Here is a 21,493-nt window from a genome sequence, read left to right as displayed (position 1 = left end):
GAATTAGACACAGTGTAAAAATGCTTGCCGACATTTTATCAAATTTATGCCAAGGGACAAAATTGGTATTTATGTTTGTGATATTGTGATGCACAGCTGTGCATTTAAGTGTGTTGACATTTCATATAATAGTGTGCTTTATAAGATTATATTGACAGTGTTATATAATTACGCAGGTAGTCGATTCATCATCTGTATGTGAATAAAGTATAAATGGCCCAAGTGAGTAAATTATTGGCTTAGGAGAAAATTAAGTTAACATGAATAGAGATTCAGAAAGAAAAGTAATTATTACATGTACCTTGAATCAATGATTACTTACACCAGCATAGGTGAATACTTGTGTGTATGTATGTATGTGTGTATTTGTATGTTGTATATGTTGTATATGCACTGCAGTCCAATACCTAACCCTTTATTACATACTTACATGCAAATTATATGCAAATGAGGATGCAATTATTCCTTGCATATGATTACACAGTATGATTTTTACAGAAATTTGGTGATTCTGATAAACAATGTAATAGTAACAGAACCCCATGCCATGTGAGTGTCTGTGTGGATGCTTAGGGGTATTTGCACTAACTTGTGCTTGCAGTGTCTTCTGCTACACTTTCACTTGCTATATATGCTTGTGACAGTACAACCACAGAGAACACTGCAAGTGCTCATGCAAATACCCAAAGTCTGCCACACTTGTATTCTTGGGTCATGGAGTTCTGTCATATGAAAGGCAAAAAGTTTATGTAATGTTTCTATCAACAGTATATCAAAAAATTTCAAAATTCAGAAGAAAAAAATTACAGGATAGAAAATTTGTTTAAGAAGTTTGTTTCAGCTATAAAGTAAAACACCATAACTTTTATTAAGCCAAAGTAAAAAAAAAATAAGTTTATATGACAAACTTTGTTATTTATTGAAATAGATAAAGTGAGTTAGCATTGGTAGATTAAGAAAAAATATGCTCATTCAAAGGTAAAGTGAACAGTCATCTTTTTTAATATAATGAATGGAACTTATAATATTCAAACACAAGTCTAAAAAGTCTACAAAGATATAATTATGGCAAAATCCAAATTGAAAAAAAAAATTATGACAAAAAAATATGGTAACAGATGAGTCATGATTCATCATTATAACAAGACTACAATTTCATGTGAATTTAATGCAGTGTGTACATTCGGTATGGCACCATTCTCACATTGACGTTGACAATATCAGTAATAGTCAGTCGATATTATGGTCATACAAAAACCAAAATCATCTACTCATAGAACTAGAAATAGAAGTGAAACAATAACAAACCGAAATTTATTGTTTAAAAAAAAAACATTTATTGTGTTACTATGAGTAAAAATGGAAAACATATTAACAAATAACAAAATGTGACATTTATTCATTAATAAACAAATATTTCTTTCAAATGACCACTCTATCAACAAATTTTGTCTTAAATTTTCCTCAGTATTTAAATGGTAGCTGTATATTAATAATGTCAAAATTTAGAAATAAACAAAGCCTTTTGCAGTTCATGCGGACAGGATAGTGAAATTTTGCATCTTGAGTAGTGGTAGGCCATTGTTACCATAGTCATAGAAAAACTATTTTTGATACACTAATAATGTCAGTATTTTAACTGTTGCATTGACCTTAACGGTCAGCAGTGGTAGCAGCCCTTGTTATCGTTAAAAACTAAAATAACCTACTCTAGTCTCAAAGTAGAGTCAATATTTCAACATAGACAACAGCAGTAGTCGGCCATCGCTTCATAGTCGTGTAAAAACTAAAATGATATACCAGTCTCACAGTAACTGCAATATTTCACCATAGACTATGAGTCAGCAGTGGTTACTAAGGCCATTGTTATCATAGCCATTGTTATCATAGCCATTTAAAAACTGAAACGATCTGCCATTGATAGTTCTACATTAACCTTGACCTACCTAGTCTTGTTAAGTAAATGGTATTTGAAATAAATTACAATGGCACACACTACATACGTGACTTATCAAATTACTTAAATTAAATTAGGAGTGGGAATTCCCACAACAATCACATTAAATGTGAGCCAGTTTACTTTGTACTAAATTTGCATCTTATTTCATGATGTAGTTTTCTTTAATAGATTCAAATCAAAATTATATTCGACTGATATTTCAAATATTTTGTAATGTATTTGCTTAAACAGTTAAAGCTACACTGGCCTCGGCTGTTTTTTTTAAAAAATGTTTTAAATCGCTCGGTACAATTATAACTTAATCGTAATATCGCACACCCTGAACAATATTCCATCACCTAATGTTAACATACCGGGGGTATTTTTTGTAGCTGTATACACGATAAATCAAATGATATTGATTTTTGAGTCCGTGCCCAAAATACAGTGCCCTCATGGCAGTCGTAATTTCAGTCTGTTGCTGTACTGCTTATGGATAATATCAACCACTGATTAACATGTACAATATAGTTATGTCTTTATTGTCAAATTATCTTTGAAATACTTTGATCAAAAATTGTCCCAGTTGCAGCTAGTGCATACTGTTTGTATAATTTCAGTTCCAGTGGATTCAGTATTTGCAGAAATAAGTTACTTTTAATTTGCTATTCTAATATTTCCCCATTATGATATATTTTAAGTTAATGTATTTGCTTAAGATCCTATGAATATGCACATTTGTTAAAATATATTTATCTTGAATATTCAATTTCAATTCCAAAGAAATTTTTTTTGCAGTTATAAATAAGTTGTATTAGTTGTGATTTTAAATTAGATTGTTACAGAACATTAATTTATAAGTTACAACTTGGAAAATGTGAACTCCATTTTCAGTATCATTGGCTGTGAGTGTTTGTGAGTGTGCACTTGTGCATGTGTATGTGTGTGCGTGCAGTAATACTCATATACTACAGTGCTATATGTAAAATTCATATTGAAGAGAAAAGGATGTTTAAAAAATGACAAATTCATTCAAAAGCAACATGCTCATTCAAACATATCTGTTTTTTCCTGCAGTTGGATTCATGTAAAATGGTTAGACCCTAACTCTTCATTTATGAGAGTAGTGGCTGTGTATATTCTCTTAGTCATGTGGCAGGTAAGTTGTGACTAATGCAGTAGATCAGTCATCATATTGACATCTACTTGAAAGTTCCCCAAATGCCTAGTAAGCAGATGTGAATAAAAGCAATCAAAATAATTGAATTTTACAAACCAAGAGGTATTTTGACTATGGTTACAAATGAATTTCTACAAATGAATTTCTACTTGAAAGCAAATCCTAAATGTTTGCTTTTTTCTCATCATTTTCATGTGAGCATGTTCAAAGCACTATAAAAAGATATTTTTAATTTTCATGTAAGGAGCACAAATCTGAATGAATTATATTGTTCCAGACTAGTAATTTTAATATTTCTACTTTCTTCATTATCTCAAAAAAAGAAAAAGTGGTAAAAATGATAATGAAACACAATTATCTTGATCTTGCCTTATTTTTAAAAAAAAACACTGAGATATGCTGACTCTCCAGTAGCTCCATGCAGCAAGTTGATTGTATACTTTATTTCAATTGTGAACCTTCTCTCACAGAAATTAGTTTCGGTAGAAACTTCAATTCAATTGTGAACCTTCTATATTTCATTTAGTTTTTTTTCAAAATTTGTACTATACCACACTTTCTAGTAGTGTGTGTGGTGTAATAAAGATTGAAATTGATTTATATGAAATATTTTCAGTGTTTGAGGAAATATTCCTTGTGGAACTATAACTACAGGGGGGGGGGGGCATCCATGAATATTATTCTTGCATGTTCTGTATATCTTGTACTGTATGGCATTATTATTTTATATGAACTCATAGACTTTTAGAATTCCTATTTTGGTTCTCAAGAATAACAAATTTTATTGCTGTTACAAAAATTGTGAAATTAAAGCCAAATCTCAAGGGAGACATTATGGCCATAAACTAAACGCCTTAACATGCGCCCCAGGGAGTTGGGGAAGACTAAAGGGCCATTATGCTGTTCTGATCCTAGCCAGGGGTAATAATTGTAAAGCACTTTGAGTATGGCTTGGGAAAGTGCTTTTTAAGAACCCAACATTATTACATTACTGTGTTAACTGTATGGGAAAATAACATATTGTTAATTCTTTGAAAATAAGATGATGAACCCTGAATTTCTTTTATTATTTCAAAAGAACCAGAAGCAGGTTTCCATATGGTAAAGTTAAGAAAGATTTTAAAAACTTTGATTTTCAATGAATTTGTCATTGTACCTTAATAACAACCCTCTAATGTTTACATTGTTTACAGGTGACAGAATTAAACACATTTTTCTTGAAGCACATATTCCTTATACCAACTGGTCATCTTTTGAATATTATTAGAATTCTCCTTATAGCCATTATAGTTGCACCCTCTGTTAGGTAAGTATATATATAGTACTGTCAATTATTAGAACATTTCCCTGCAAGTAAAGATATTAAGGAAAGTTAAAGTCAAGGTACTATTACCCTGTGGAAAATTGCAACTCACTGCAAGAGCTTTTATTGTGAGAGGGAATAAATAGAGTCCCCACTAAAAGATTGACAATGTATAGTTTGGCCACTAGGGGGCGCTATTCAACAGTAAACATTTGATGAGTAACATGGGTCTGAGTGTGGATCAGGAGTCAGTTAAGCTTTCATTTAAATAGAAATAACCTTAGTTAATTTTCCTGTTTCTCATTTTTTTCAGTAAGTTCTAGGAATTACTGTTCAAGTCCATTCATGCTCATTTCATTGGCCGTGCCTTGTACCTTTCCATGAATAATGAAATTTTAATCCTCACTTTTTCAAAATCAAAATGAAGGGCTTCTTTTGAAACTGGTGGAAAAAGTAAATTACATACTACAGCATTTTGTTAATTAAATGCATATTAATGATTTTAACACTGATGCAGAGCTTTTCAAACGGCTTACAGTGAAATGTGTATAATTCATTTATTTTATACAATTAATGTACCTTGGTAATAAAATTCTATTCCAGGTAATGAGAATTTATGTATATCATGATAAAGCAGCAACATATTGTAGAGTAGCCTAGAGGTTCTCTGCTGGCTTTGAATCTGAATATGTCTTTCACCACGTTTAGGGAATGCCTTAATCTAACACTGAATTCCGTACTAAATTGCACATTACCACCAACAGCTGGTACTACATCAATTGGTTTGTTAATATGAACTGAATACATATTTCGTCCTCACATGACTTACTTCAGACTGGATTTTTTCTAATCGAATATTAATGACTATGAATGAAGCACTCAGTTACAAGCACCTGTCAATGTGTGGTGTATTTACTGAGACTGTTCAGTAGTAATATCAGTATGTCGTCTAGCTAGTTTTTCGATATAGATTAACGCATTCCCTTCGACATGGTGAAGGAGATCTTCAGATTCAAAGTCAACAAGATAGCTCCTGTAGTAACTGTACACAATACAGGTAAAATGTTCGAAATTGTGACAATCAGGTACCTTCTCTGATGACTTGATGACTTCTTACTTGTAGGCAATACTATTCTTATGTGACTGATCCACGTTGCAAACGACTTGGTACTCAGTGCTGGGTTTTCTGGTGAGTTGGCATGCTGGCTATTTTCTACTGCAGTTTTTGTTTTTATTTCAATATCTTTTCTTCAACTTAAATATCTTTCTTACAAGTGTATCTTGCAAGACTTAACTTCATATGATGTTGTAGTATTTGATTATGCTTCTTACGAATGCACTACATACTTTGTTTGATTTGTTCTCTTGTTAAATGTACTTTAATTGTCAATCCTGTAGAGTTTATTTGCTTGAGTTTATTCTTTGTTTGTTTTGTGCGTCTGTTGTTACTGCTTGTATGGCAAGAAAAAACTTCAGTCTTCTTGTTTTTTTTGTTCACACCCTTGCTTTGTTTTTGCTATGGTGGTGTGGATGATTATTTTGCAGTAAACAAATACAAAAATGGCGGGAATTTCTGTCTTACTTTGCACGTCAAGGATATATTTATGTGTGATCATTATTTTTAATCTCTAGTGTGTGATAACCTTGGCTTTGATAAAATTCTATAAGTTTGTCCTTTAATTGAAATTAATTGGGCTTGGCATCTTCAAAATATCCAATGAATAATTGCTATCCCTGTTGGTGTTTTTGTTTAAGGGGAACATTCCTGTAAATAAAAGATATTTTCACAAACTTTTGGTTCTGGAGAGTCAATTTGAGATTTCACTACACATACATTTTGCCAAGAAACACAAAACCGAAACGCTATATACCTCTGTTCTTCTCATACTTGTCCATCGTTGCCTCATGGGACTTAACAGACATGCATATTTATTAGTTGAACACTGAATATTCATTACTCCTAATATCCATGACTCCTAAGTGGTTATTACTTTTAGATAAATAATGGTATGAAAAAATTGATACAATCTACATGTCAGTGTTAGTTTCCCAACATTTAAGTATAACGTGTTGGAAGTGATGTAAAACATTATCAGAGTTTAACAGTGAAGGCCTAGAACCATAGCAAAAACACTGCTTGTGCATACATGTTAACAACAGCAACAAAATTGCCCAAAAAATAAGACATACTAACTCTGCAAAGTAAAACTTTTTGCATACAAAATATCAACTTTCACCTGCATATTCTGATAGCTTTAGAGCACTAGAAGTGTTTTTTGAATATATTTGTTATGATAATAATATATATTGTAGGAATGAGAGGTCAATGTTTTTGTTCCTGTTTTTATTTTTTGTGAAGGCATATTTATTGCAGTCTCAAAATATTCCATGTCCTCATGTAATGTGGGGATCGTTGCTTTTTTTTTGGGGGGGGGGGGATATTGCTGTATACTAGTGGGATGATGGTATATTTGATTTTGTTCTGGTTTGTGTTTTATTTGGTTTTGTTGTTGTTATTTGTTTTTTGTTGTTGTTTGTTCTTTTTGTTTTTTTGTTTTTTTGGGGGGGAGTGTAGTTTTTGTCTATGTATGGTTATTGCTGTATAGTTATTTGCAGAGTCTAATGTGTACATTTATTAGAATAAAAGCAAATTGCAGTATACAGCTGTGCCAATATGGTATGCAAACATGCAATTTGCTGAGATTAATTTTACCGTGACATCTAAGTACCGTAGTCTGTAGGTTTTATAATATCATACAGTAAATGACTGTAAAATATAGTTACTTGGAACGGTAAATTAGAAACGAACGTGACTTTTCGATCTGTCTACTACAGCCCTTGATCATGCAATGATTTAATTATTCAGCGTTAGTGTCTCTCTTCAAAATTTTGGAGAAAGACTGATTCTTTGAACATTGAATAACACATTCTCCATACAAAATATACTTCAATTTCTGAGGCAAAGTGCTTTACATTATTTAGTTTAAGAAACTGCTCATCTTTTGTGTTCATTTTTCTTGCAAATGATTCATATTTGATTATTATAAACCATGTGAACCAATATTACTACATGTTTAAAAAAAAGTATGCATGATTCAATTATTAAAACTATGGAAAAAATTGCAATTATTGGTACATTTTGTCAAACTTCAACTGGAAAAATTGTACCAGTATGTTTATTGACTACGGCTACTCCATAGAGTCACATGACCTGGGTTCATGGTAAAGCATGCCTTATATTTAGTAGAAGAATAGTACATATGAATATAACTGAAAACACCACAACCTTTACTTCCAGACTGTCATTTATATCATATATTATGTGATGTTCTTGCTAATGATATATTTATTGATATGCATTTTATGTGTAAATGAATCCATTGATATATAAATGTTAGGTCAATGACATTCATTCATATAGAAATGTTATGCAAATGAGTCAGTTGGTATGCAGATGTTATGCAAATGAGTCTATTGGTTTGTAGATGTTATGCAAGAGAGTCGATTGATATGTACATTGTATGTTAATAAGATTCTAATCTGTACTCTGTTTGTAATGATAATTTTACAATTTTTTAGGCTGTAATGAAATATTTTCACTTTTCTTTAGTGCAATAACGCTCACAGAGGCTTTGATATGTGTGAAGTTTGGAGTGGAGTTATTTGCGCAAACTGTACTAACCAATGTGATATTGTGGCTGGTATTTCAGGTGAGTTTGATTAATGTTATACATGATTATGGAAACTCTTGTTCATATATCAAAGTGTGGTCATATGGTAGTTTACCATCAATTGTAGGGTGAACAAAAATAGCGAATTGATTGTCACACTGTTGTGTAGACGTCAAGCCGCCTTCTCTTTGTTGTGATTTGAATTGTCTAAATAAACAATTTTCTTTGTCCTATGTACCAAATACTACATGTGTGTGTACTGATAAATTTACTGGTATCATGTTACAGATGCTGATCTGCAGTGTTTGTCTGTACTTTATGGTTCTTGTTGCTAGGAGATCACTTCCAAAGGTAATGATAAAAATAAACAATCATTAAATTAATTGTAAAGTATGATGCTAAATAATGATTCATCTGTAAATGTAGAATGGGCCTCGGACATAAACTCTTTAGCCCTTTAAAGACTGACACTCTAGATTTTGGGTGTTATTTCATTTACACAACCTTACTAGAAATAGAGTCCTTAAATAGTTAAACTTTTCATTTACTTTGAAAACTCCAAACTATTCTCGGTTAAAGTCAATCAAAAAATCTTGGGTCACTTCTCAAATTGTTGAATCAGATGTCAAAAATCTTGGGTCACTTCTCAAATTGTTGAATCAGATGTCAAAATGATATCAAATAGCATTTTAGAGTAAAATATGGCCATTGAATAACTGTGTTGAAAATACAAAACTGATGATGTTCTTGGAAACAAGACTTTGAACACCCAAATTTCTTTTATGGACCAGGAACAACCTTTCATATAGCAAAGTTTGGAAAGAATTGAAGGAACTTGATTTTCAAGGAAATGTGTCCCTGTGGTGTGCTCTACCTTAAGGAGACACCTGCTGAGTTTATAAGCTGTTTTACTCAGCTGAAAATACTAACTGAATACAATTAACATATTGTACTGTATATGCCTACCTTTGACGTCACTAAACATCATCTTTTGGTGTTGTTCGCACAATGACTGCTACTATATCTGTTACTGTACTACATATCTAGATACAATCAAATGATAATTTACAATGTAAAAGATCTAATTATTGATATTTTAACAGTTTTCAGTGGATAAATTGTTGGTGGTCTGATCAAAAAAATAATACTCCGGTTACAACTAGTGTATCTTTAATGTAACTTGTTGTACTGATAATGTATGTACTACCTTTTTATTGTCAGGCAATGCTGTCACCTCAAAATGGATATGACGACATAAAAATGAGTGGTATCCATGGCAATTCAGGTATCAATAACCATGGACATATAAGCAAAAGTGAGGATTTTCGGAATGGACAAGTTCACTTGCGTGCACACCGGACAAGAGGACGCAGCAGACTTGAAAATGGTTTCTAACGTATAACAGCAGCACCTTTTTTTTTTGCGATGACAATCAATAACGCTCAGCTGAAAACTGAAGTGAAGGTGATATATATGTACAACGTCATGGCAGCTATTGTAGTGAAAAACATAACTATTAAACGTCATGTTAATTGTTGACATTTTTTTTTAGCTTTAAAAATATTCTGTAAGTGTAGACATTGTGTGGTTGATTTCATTGTTCCAAGATGCATTGCGTTGGACGACATCAGTTATATTGTTGCTTTTATAGGCTTGTGTTGTGTTTATTACATTTGAATTAACATTTTCAGACTGAAAGAAATGATGGAAAGACCTTTTTAATTGTGAGTGTTTTAAAAGACAAAGATAACACACCAACAGTGACAAGAGAAGGGTTTTACTGGTAAAACTCAGGATATGGTCAGGTGACAAACATCCCCCTGAGTAGCTTGTACACAGAAATTACATGGTGTTGTATGCAATGCATCTTTTAACTGACAACAGGTCTATATGTAAATGCTTACCATTTATGTGCATGATAAACAAGTAAGTGGACATCAGGGTTTTCAGTTACTTAACGTAAGTTGTACAATATCATTTCTCCATCCATCCTTTTGCCTATCCTTACACATTGTAGTACAAACTTCAACATCCACAAGTTACCTGCATTTTTTTAAAAACTAATTCATAAACATTTTAACCTTCTCAAATCTGGGGGCCTGTCCTTGCACAACATTTCTTTGAAAGGTGGTCACAGATTTGACAACCAGAGTGTGCCAATTGACAAATAAACCATAATTATGTGTAATATACATTATTTGATTATAATATGTTGATGCAATGAGAATGTGCAATTTCTAAATTAGACATCAGATGTCTGTTATCAAGTGTAGTTGTAAAGCTTTTATGAAATAGTCGCAGTAAGGTCGTATCTGCTATGCAAATGTATAGGCAGTTATGACCTTTACTGCTCTGACGTGATGAAATATCGCCATTGTTATTGAGCATTATTTGGATATTTAAAGAAATATCCTTGAAACGAGGATTTCTACGGGTTTTAAGAAATTGTTTCAGGACTTTCACTGTTTAAAATCATTTGAATTTAGATGGATAGACAGTGTCTTAATTGTTATCAATCGTTTTACTGCAATATATTTTAAATCATTTTAATGAGAGTGTTGAAAATGAAGATTTAAAAAAAAAATTGCCTATGAGCGCATTTTAACAAATTTCTGCCAATTACTCATTAGAAGGCAAAAATAAAAAATGTTTGTTTCCGATAACATGACTGCAGAAAATAGGGTAGGGAGGTCAGGATTTTATTTTTACATTTTTTTTATACCTTGACCCAAAGACAAGATACTCGTTGGTCACAATATACTTCCGTAAAAATTGGTGAGGTGTAAAAGAAGTAAATGAAGACAATTATGTGATTCAGAAGTAGATAAACACAATATGCAGACTGTGCTGTTATAGGCTGAACTGACATCGTTTCTCTCTGGAATTTGATTTCAAAAAAAGTAACCAGATATACTTTGGCAAGAAAATCTACAGGGGAAGTAAATTGTCATAATTTTACTTTTTTGCATGTAAATGATTTTTAGGGTAGGCAGCTTAAACTAGGGTCAGTTGGCTTAACGGAAACACATTTATTTTTTATTTGGCCTTATGAGTACATTTTTTCAAATTTGCTCATTGTAAGAATGCATAATAATCGACATGTTGGTGACCGTAGTAAGAGTGTGTTTTGTAGTGGGGCAAAAGTTATATTTTTCTTTGTTGGAACCAAAATTAAATTTTATTTTGCATTTAATTGCCACTAAAAGAAATAAACCTAACTCTCAGTGTTGCCTAACATAAGTTTCTTTCTTTGTTTGCAAGGTCTAATAAAATATATGATAAAAGCATTTTAACCAAGATAAGGGTTTCAGACACTTGCGTCTTAGAGGTCAAGATTATCTTATTTTTGTAAGAAATGAAAGTTATCATTATGATGTGATATTGTGCATTGGTATTCATTGAAAATATGTTATGCTATACATAGCAACTAATATTGTTGTGTGTGATATGCAATATTTAAGCAATGTATATAAGTGTGCTCAGTACTTAAAATTCTATACAAAATGTAATGATAACAGGGTTTTTAAGATAATATACACCCTATAAACTGACTTCTGGACAGTATGCTTAAGTCCCTCCCAGTTTGTGTTATATTTGGTCGGTTTTGTAAATTGTTGTTTTATAAAATGACTTGCCATAATTGTTTTCTTGAAATCATAAAACGCATTGCCACTTTAACATGGTTTGTTGGTGTGTTACCATGGAGATTGCATGGGTAAATTATTGAAAAATGCAAAATTGTTTGAAGATTTGACTTTTGTCTTTGAAATATATAGCTATAGGTGTACATACTTAATTTCTGCTTGTTTAGTGTTAAAGACCCAATGTTTGTGTCCCACAGTCTCACCTTATTACTAATTTATCAGTGAAGCAGTAAAGGTTAGATGGGAACATTCTTTTATTCAGGACCAACCATTTACTATATCTCTGCCAGACAACTGCCCAAATAAATCCTAATCTAACATGGGCCTTTAAATCACCATTAACTGTGCTTGTGTTTCTTCATATATAGTCTACCATTGTTAATAGATTTTCGAATTTTGATGATCACAGACTTAAAACTACAAGTACTGGATACGGTATTAACATTTGGCAATCGACCACACTATTTTTTTGTGAAACATTTTCAGAATATTAAGCGTCTGTAACATTTGACCAGTAATATTTTATATGACAGTGATTTAAAAATGCAAGTGTGTATTTGTTTACCAAGTACTTACCATTAATTTCGTCACAAAGTTTAGTAGTGGCATGCACATACCAGAATTATCAACTTCTAGGCATATTTTTTTTAGAGTACACAGTTTCATGTGATGTGCGACACTTGTGTCTGTAGTGATGTCCAAGAGTATATGTACCCAGTCTTCCATTGTGTTACTGCACTGCCTGCCTGGCAACAAGCATATATAGTCTAGTGCTATCCTTGTCATCGAATCTCAGAACTTTTCTGTACGTCAAGATCAATGAGATGAAATTTCAAATTCAAGTGAAGCCACCCACACAGTCATTAATAACATCATGTCTTTGTTAATCAATCACAGAATTCTGCAAAATGATAAGTTAGTGTTTTTTGTAGGCTGTTGCTTTACATCCAAATATGGTACATTTGTCAGCTCAGTACAGGATACTACTTATCCATTGTTTACATCATTCAGTTGGGGCTTTACTCATTTGAACAAACAAGCTTTGGTTCATGATTTCTCATTAAGCAAGATGGTAGTTAAAAGATGATTCGATACCTTGGGTAGCATCTATACTGCAAGAATATAAAATGGTTACACCTCTCTGTGACAATGGTACAACACATGAGTTGTATTTCTATGACATTGGGAAAAAAATCACACTTTTTATTGCAAAATTGGTCAGCAAAATATCTTAAGCTATATCCTGCCCAGATACCAAACTAACCATTTGCCTACCTCAACCTTATTAATACAATCATTTAATTTCCATATCCATATGTTTATATATTTATTCATTCATTCATTCTACTTTTCTTTTATTTACTTGTTTATCTCTGTATTAAATAATTTATATATTTAAGACACACATTAACCAAACATTTATAAAATCGAAAGGTAGTCCAACTTTTGTGACAGAATAATGAAGATTTAAGAAATTTGCAAGAGTTATATCCAAATTATCTCCTTATATTCTGCAGTAGTGATGTCACACACTTAAATTCTCATATGCATGTAAACTTTTACACATTCTAATAATCTGAGATTGTTAAAAGGACGCTGTCTGTAACTTCACAGTATATTGGTAGTTACTTTTATTTCATATTGAAACACATGTTATCAGAGTACCATTCCAAACTACTAAAACATATTGAATCATATACCTGGTGAAGCGATTACATGTTGTTGTTCCTCAGCTCTCGTTTGCCAATCTTCGGATTTCCAAAGTGAAGTTCAAGGTCTTGATAATGTCCATAGCAATTGTTCTCCGTTGGCTTTATTTGGCAACCCTCTGATTTCCGAAGTGCAGTTCAAGGTCTTGACAGTGTCAAGATTTATTCCCATTCTTTGGCTTTCTTTGGCAATTCTCTGATTTCCAAAGCACAGCTGAGGTTGTATACAAGCTGCAAGCTTCTGATAAATCTCGTACTCTGACTTTAACCAAAAAAAATGCTACCACAGTTACATTCTGTGCCCCTTTAAGCTTCAACATTGAACATACTCGTTTTTTTATGTTTTTACCTATACTTTCCAGCCAAGTGTTTCAAGATTTGCTATTTCTTATAGCATACGTCAAATGCAATTTCAAGAATAGTCAAAAATAGAATAGTACTAAATCACACCGAAATGGTGTTTAATATAATTAGAATCAAACTGTTTATCTGAAGACGGTTTTGGAAAAAAGAAAGTGCTATAACATTCTTGATTTTAGAAATATTCTTGCTCTGTGCAGCAAAACCTTTACAAAGTACATTAGTTGCATTCAACCTTTGAACAGACCATCCGTTGATAGCTTTAATAGTAGTGGTATAATAAAAAAAGAGTACTTCAAGACTAGAATTGTACTATTATCAATCTCAAATCTATCTAAACTTTTTTCTATCTACTGAACTCTTAATATTTTGGACTTACAAATCCTAAGATACATACTTAGTAAGAACTAAAAGCAGGAAATGGTTTCTTTTCAAATCTATCTCGAACCAGGTGGTCTGAGAATCTGTAAAGGAAGCATACGTATATGTATTATGAACTAGCAAAGCCCAGTAAAGGTAAATATTGTAAAAGCCGATAGTAAATGTTCGTGTGATATCTAAATACTGGGTGTTTCACTTTTCCTAAGGAGGTTTTACTTTTTAAGCGGACTAATAAGATATTTTAGCGAGTCTTCTTATTATTACATTCAGAGGCTGTTTGATGTACGGGTTTTATATTACTCGATTTTAATGTCTATCGTTTCTTTATCAACGGAGTTCTGATAGTCTGAGAATAAAATATATCAAGTGTGAGGAATTTTTGAAAGTTTGCATTCTTGTACTCTCTAAAGAAGCTATGACTGCGTTTCATCATTACATTCCTACCTTTATGACAAAAAAAACTTGTAAGTTAGCTTTTAATATGTTTTTTTTTTTCAATTAACACTTTTACATGTATTTGTAATGCAGTCTGTGATACTCTTTGTTTTGTCAAAATAATCCACTAACGTTATGGTTGATAAATAGTTGCCTTACCATTGCCGAAATGACAACATTTAAAAAAAATGAATATTCCGATTATTTTACGTATATTTCGTACTTTTTTCCTGTTACCCATTATCAATTATATACAATAGTTTGTCTAATCTTCTAACAGCAAGTTGAATATTTCTTATACGTTTGAAACTATGGTACAAGCTGACTTTAATTAAATATGCAGTGAATATGCAAAATCAGATGATATGAACACAAACTTAATACGCACATGTTGATACCATATTTGGGCATTCAACAAATACGACCGTACGTGTAATTTGCATATCTTGCCATTACAGAATTTGATCATATCTAGATCTGTATGTCTTTTGTTATTTGATTGTGTGATCAAGGCTGTTTAGCGAAATTATTCGAAAAATAATCTTGAAAAATCGCTAAAATTATTTTATAAACCCAAAGATTTAAAGATGAGAGAACTGACTTAACTGACTGTATCTTTCTCTCGTGTATTCTTTTCTCTTATGTACCGTATTTAGATGAATGTGGTTGACTGTTTTTCGTCTTTACGTGTCTTTGTCAAGTTGTGTAGTTCATTGGTAAATTGTTACTATTTGGCATGTAATAGCAATTCTGCGTCTTTTTTTCCATTCCGACTCTTCTTATTAAGTCATTCAATAAATATAACAAAAAACAACCAGTTTGTGTAGATGTAGATTTTGTATTCACAAGAATTCAGTGTAATAAGTATGTGATACTTTTATTTATCTGTGTGGGTTTCTTTTTTGTTGTGTGTGCGTGATTGGGGGGTGTGTTCTTGAACGAATTACACGTACAAGAAGAACATGTTTTAGTAGAAGACATAGCCACTCAAGTACTTCACTGCTGTGTTAGTCTTTGTTTTGTTAAATTTAGATTCTGGGGGTAAAGGTCAGAGTCATATATAAAGATAGTAACTGAAAGATCATATCAACAGAAAGATAACATCTTATAATATGAGTTAGTCATCGCCGTAAAGCACCGTCTTTTACGGCACCGTCCAAGAGGAAGTATCTTTTTGCAAGAGGAAGTGTTGTGGAAGAAATAACGGCTGTGGTTTACGAGAATGATGGGAGTAGACACTTGAATGAAATCTCTTTGTCTTATAGTTCAAGGCTGTTACACAAACGGTTGATTTTTACACCCCGACTCACAATAAATTTTATACAGGATGGACACTTTGAAAAAATGACGAAACTTGATACATTCTCGGCACTTGTAATAAAGTCGCCGACACTTGTTATACCAGAAATTAAAGAAATACCCCCCTCCCTTCGGAGGGGAAACGGTTCATTCACTTAAAAAATAAGGAAATTTTTTTCTGATTTACGTACTTGTGCAAGTGTGGTGCACGCGCGTCAAATCATTCATTAATGCATAGAATTCGAGAACAAAATAGCAGAACATTCGGTTGAGAAGTATATATTGTTCTGGGAACTGAGTGAAACGCGTTTTCGATTACTTAAAACATGTGCTTATACATAAATTATTCAATGACGTGCGTTAATTTATTATACATGTACTTACACTAAAATGTACGTGAACTCCCTATTATACAATCAACCGTTCTAACAATGCCAGAACACAAATTGTAATATGTCATAGATCTAGAAGGCATACATCAAATCTAACAATATTATCGTTAAATACTAGAATAATAATTTCATCATAATTTTTAGTAAGCAACTATTTTCACTTCAGTAAAAAAAAAGCTTATAAACTCGGCTTATATGTCACGTGACCTCTCGCGTCATTGGAAAAGCCGACGTCAATTAATGTCACGGTTCATTTAGAATGGGTAAGAGCTTACATAAGATGAATAACAATGATTGCGACGTCGCACATAGTGCTTATCAACAACACAAAATCATCCAGTCACACAACGTGTATAGGACGATTTTCTTTGTAGTACTACGTTTATTTTTAGATTACATTAATTATAATAAATACTTCAACTCGTAAATATCTCGCCTTGGGTCTGAATAGTACAGTGGCCTTTTATAAACTGCCCACTTCCAAATATTTATGACCTCGCGTCACATGGCAACATTCGATTTTATTTGCACGATCGAACCTCTCTTATGCAACCTCTTCTCCAAAACAATAGAATTCAGAATTCGCGAACGTTTTCGGTTGACCAGTTGTAGTAACTACATGTGAGCTTGTGTGCAAATAACAAAGACCGAAGTTATATCGTTCAAATGAAACAATTCTGTATACTTGTACGTATACTGGCTGATAAATCATATCGACCTCCAAAAGTTCAAAACTATGTATATATGTAGAGACGGATCACAATTCGTCTTGGACCACTAGCAGTACTACCAGATCTCGCCATAACAATCTCGACGGACCACTCACAACACCTAAAGACGGACCACTAAATATCCGTATCACCTAAAGACGGACCACTACCTTTTACTACCAATACCAAAATTCATTGCGATATACATCATAAATATTTGATCAGGAACAGACGCACGACACTGGAATCACTGGCCACGTCTCAATTAAATCTTTCTTCTAAACGAGAACCAAGAACATGTCTAGGGTTCCTCGACCAACTTCAGAGGACTTATTCGACCTGTTGCGCTTCTATTGCAAAGCGTCTGTCTCCACATGTAAAACTGTCTTGAACGTTATTTTAATCTTAATGCTGGGATCATTGGGATGTATTGGTAAGTTGTTGTTGTTGTTGTTGTTGTTGTTGTTGTTGTTGTTGTTGTTGTTGTTGTTGTTGTTGTTGTTGTTTGCACCTCCCTTAGTCTGAGTCTGCTTATCAAGATATAATACACCAGGGACGTGTAATCTTGCCTTAATAATAAATCTGATAATGAGCGAATACTCGCGTACTACAGCTAAAATGATGTAGGCTTGGTGTTTCACTCATGGGACATTGCAGCTAAAATGATGTAGGCTTGGTGTTTCACTCATGGGACATTACATTTTTGACACAAAGATAGACATATTTCAACTCTAGGCTAACACTAACAGAGACACAACCAACACTGCAGGATCGATCCTTTGCACAATCACATGTACATTGGACACTGGTAGGCATTGCTATTCTTTCACAGTGCAGTAGAAACAGGCTTCTACTGAAAACATTATGCATGGACTTGATGATTTTAATGGGCTGCAATTGTTTACTTTCTAACTGATAATCAATATTTCAACTTGATTACTTCTACATCCCTACTGTGTGCAGCACCTATGTAATTGTTTCTTTTGCATTAGAAGTTGAAGTGTGTTCAAAATGTCATGTCACATGAGTGAAACACCAAGCCAACATCATTTTAGCTGTATTACGTGTACTACGACACATGTTAGTTATTACGAATGAGTGCACTATGTTTTCTCCCTCAGACCCCTAAGTGGTCCCTTCATTACGCATACGCTTAAATATAATCAAAACTCTTTTTGTCTGTAAACCTACTGGTTACAAAATTAGTAAAAGTAGCAATGCTATTCATATTCGTAACGTTATATTTCATCCATCCATCCGTGCAATAAACAAATAAACTATACTGTCCTCGATTTTCACTCTCGTTCCTAATATGAGAGTTTATTTAAACAATCATGACTATTCAGTGTGCATTCATAGTCAAAGACCCATCATACAATAGTTCACCTCTTAAAAGAATATGATAGGGATAAAAAATATATTCCATTGGCATTTCTTGGCAACTGAGCGCAAACTATGTGATCTGAAATCATGAAACGACGACTCTCCAACACCTAAAGTTTATGAAAATAGTTTTATTTCCTGGAGTGGTGTTTCTATAAAGGACGCCGCCAACGACATATTTTACAGTCTGTATGTCTATTGAAATACCTTATTTTTTTTTAACAACAGGTAGCTTGGGACTTTGTCTTGAAGGCTGGTTTACATGGCAACCCTGGACTACTGTGAAGAAGTTAATAGTTTCTATCATATACAGCATACCTGGTGTTACACTATTGCATAATACTGCAAAATATACGATTTGTTTCTTTGTACCCTTGTTCACGAAAATCGAAAAAACAAATATGCATGTATCTGAAGGACGTGATGATGTACATGACAACGATATCAATAATCGACGATTTAGATCCCAAGTGATATCTTGAAACCTCCCCCCCCCCCCCCCACCACCAAAAAACTAAAACGATAAAAAAGACGAACCGGGTGTATAATAAACTGTCAAAAAAATAAAAAATGTATTTTTATATTGCGATCAAAATATGATTATAGTTCGTGTATGTGTGTACTATAAATAATCAATAAAGTAATGGAGCAAAATCGACTGCGTCTGAATATCGTAGTTTTACATCTTACAAAATGTTGGCGGTCCATTGCAAACAATGTTCACCTACAATAACAGAGAGGGCTTAGTTTTTGGCGAAAGACCTTGAATCTATGCTTTGGGGAGAATTGTCAAATTTGGTGAAAGGTGATGTGTAAATCTGTCTGGGCGCCCTCAGTGGCAACCTTCGGTTTGTTTTAAAGTATTCAGATTAGCCCGAGAGCCTAAAATAAAATGCTCACCATTTTTCACCACACACACACACACACACACACATTCACACAAGAAACACATAGGGCAGTAATTGTATGCCTTTTTTTATTCAAATACATATAAGTAACAGAACCCAATATCTATGAAACCCTGAAATCCTACAATCATTATTACACTAAATACTCTCAGTCTTTCAATATTATATCAGTTACATTATAAAGCCTCTACATCATCTATCAACTACAGTCAGCCTCTTCCCAGGGAAATTATTTCATAGCAGCATTTAATATAAAGTACAATAGGCACACTATAAGGCAAGAACAAAAGCAAAGTTAGACATGTGTGCAAGAATGAAGAAAATGTGATTGTCTACTTCTTTCATATATAACTGAATTAAAATATTTTCTTGTTGGTTCAAATGTCAAATTTACTTCTAGGGCTGTCTACACCCATTTTTATCTTTTTGTATTCCGTCAAAAATTATAACAATCTGGCTGCTTTTTTAAAGTGTTGCCATGGTGATGTGAGTCCACTTTATGTTATAATATAACTTCATCTGTTAAAATGATTTAGGCTCTTTTTTTTTTCTTGAGCTACATTCTCACAAACCAGTTTTTTTTTCTTTTATGATAAATCGATGGTCAGTCTTGGTCGGTGTCGTACAAGAGGCTGTGCTTTAAGACAATGTTGACCTCGAAACACACAAAATCTCATGTGCCAGGATTCCAGGCTACAAGGTTTGACTGCGTTGTCAGTTGACAGAGTTGTAGCTCCTGCATCAAGTCATGCAAGTACCTTTGCACAGCCACACAATTGGCGGCTAATATGAGAAGTTAAAAGAGCGCCATCAACGACAAATCTTTGTTTGTCAACAGACAAATAGAAGTTAGTAACTCTTTCAGTTCATTACACTGCAACAAAACCTTTGTTCTTTGAAAATATTCTCAAATTCATCTCTTTGAATCATTAATCTGTTTTCAAAATATTGTCCTGATCATAACTTTGTATCTGTGCCTAAAATAAATCTATGACAATTCAAAAAATTCCACAATTTCCATTTTCAACACTTTATCTCAGAATGTATAAATTTTTGTGACCGACACTCATTTTGGCGGGAAAATGTTAGGGTCAGAGTTCATCTATATACAGGAAGACTTGGGAAATGTCACAGGATATGTAAATGTGCACTGTCACCAAAATACTTTTACAAAAATACACCAACTATAAATATCACGACGAATTTTGATATGTACCATTACTATATTACAATATACCATACAAACACTGGCCTGAAAGGCACTTTATACAATGTACTATACAACACATTGGTTAGTAAACTATTTGTGGGTAAAAAAGTATAAAATATTATCACGACTATTGACACTGTACTTTTTTTGCTTAATACCATTGATATGATACATGTACGCATTTTGAATTCTACAAAACAATTTCAGATTGTTTATGATGGCTGTCTTCAGTAATCATGCAGTTTCTAGTCGATGTAACTACGACATGATACATTGAATTGCCACGCAGTGACCTGTTGATGTAGGAATTTCTAGTTGAGGCAGTTACAACATCTATTCCCACTACTGGTGCCACCAATGTATAATGATTCTCACTATTCTAATCTCACTTCTGCTGCCACCAATGCATAATGATTCTCACTAGCTAATCCCACTATTGCTGCCACCAATGCATAATAATTCTCACTAGCTAATCCCGCTATTGCTGCCACCAATGCATAACAATTCACACTATCTAATCCCACTGCTGTTACCACCAATGTAACACGATTCACACTATTTAATCTCACCGCCGCTGCCATCAATGTAACATGATTCACACTAATCCCACTGCTGCTGCCACCAATGTTACATGATCATAATCAAACATCACAAAATGTACATTTCAAGAAATATAGTACTACATTTAGAAAGTTATCACAATATAAACCAATAAATATTAGTAAAAAAGTTAGAAATCTATACACTCTTAGAGTCCATCACACTTTGAACAACAATTGTTCTAATTTTTTCATCACAATAAAATTAATTTATTCTGAGGTAGGAAATTTGTTGGAGACAGAACCAGAAAGGGTTGAGGGAGGAAAATTGTATGATTTACCTACGTTAGTGTGAACAGCTGCCATTAACCAATGTCGACAATTTTATGTTTCCTTTCATGCACTGCGTGAAAAGGTGGTGTTCCCAGTT

At 33.1% G+C, this 21,493-nt stretch overlaps 1 protein-coding gene across 1 annotated transcript in view; it reads left to right on the top strand.

Annotated features, from left to right (window-relative positions):
- The window catches only part of LOC144444298 (phosphatidylserine synthase 1-like), a 56,825-nt gene extending 47,337 nt beyond the window's left edge, over nucleotides 1-9,488 (top strand). The window contains exons 8-13 of the mRNA XM_078133712.1: nucleotides 3,017-3,098; nucleotides 4,313-4,425; nucleotides 5,546-5,611; nucleotides 8,033-8,132; nucleotides 8,382-8,444; nucleotides 9,315-9,488. Coding sequence (XP_077989838.1) covers nucleotides 3,017-3,098; nucleotides 4,313-4,425; nucleotides 5,546-5,611; nucleotides 8,033-8,132; nucleotides 8,382-8,444; nucleotides 9,315-9,488 — 598 coding nt within the window. The remainder of the gene's footprint in view (nucleotides 1-3,016; nucleotides 3,099-4,312; nucleotides 4,426-5,545; nucleotides 5,612-8,032; nucleotides 8,133-8,381; nucleotides 8,445-9,314) is intronic.
- The last annotated feature ends 12,005 nt before the right edge of the window (nucleotides 9,489-21,493 follow it).

The sequence above is a fragment of the Glandiceps talaboti genome, chromosome 13 (genome assembly GCF_964340395.1).
Source record: "Glandiceps talaboti chromosome 13, keGlaTala1.1, whole genome shotgun sequence".
In the NCBI taxonomy this organism is placed as follows: Eukaryota; Metazoa; Hemichordata; class Enteropneusta; family Spengelidae; genus Glandiceps; species Glandiceps talaboti.
The sequence above is the reverse complement of the archived record's forward strand: the minus strand, read 5'-3'. Positions and strand labels throughout refer to the sequence as shown.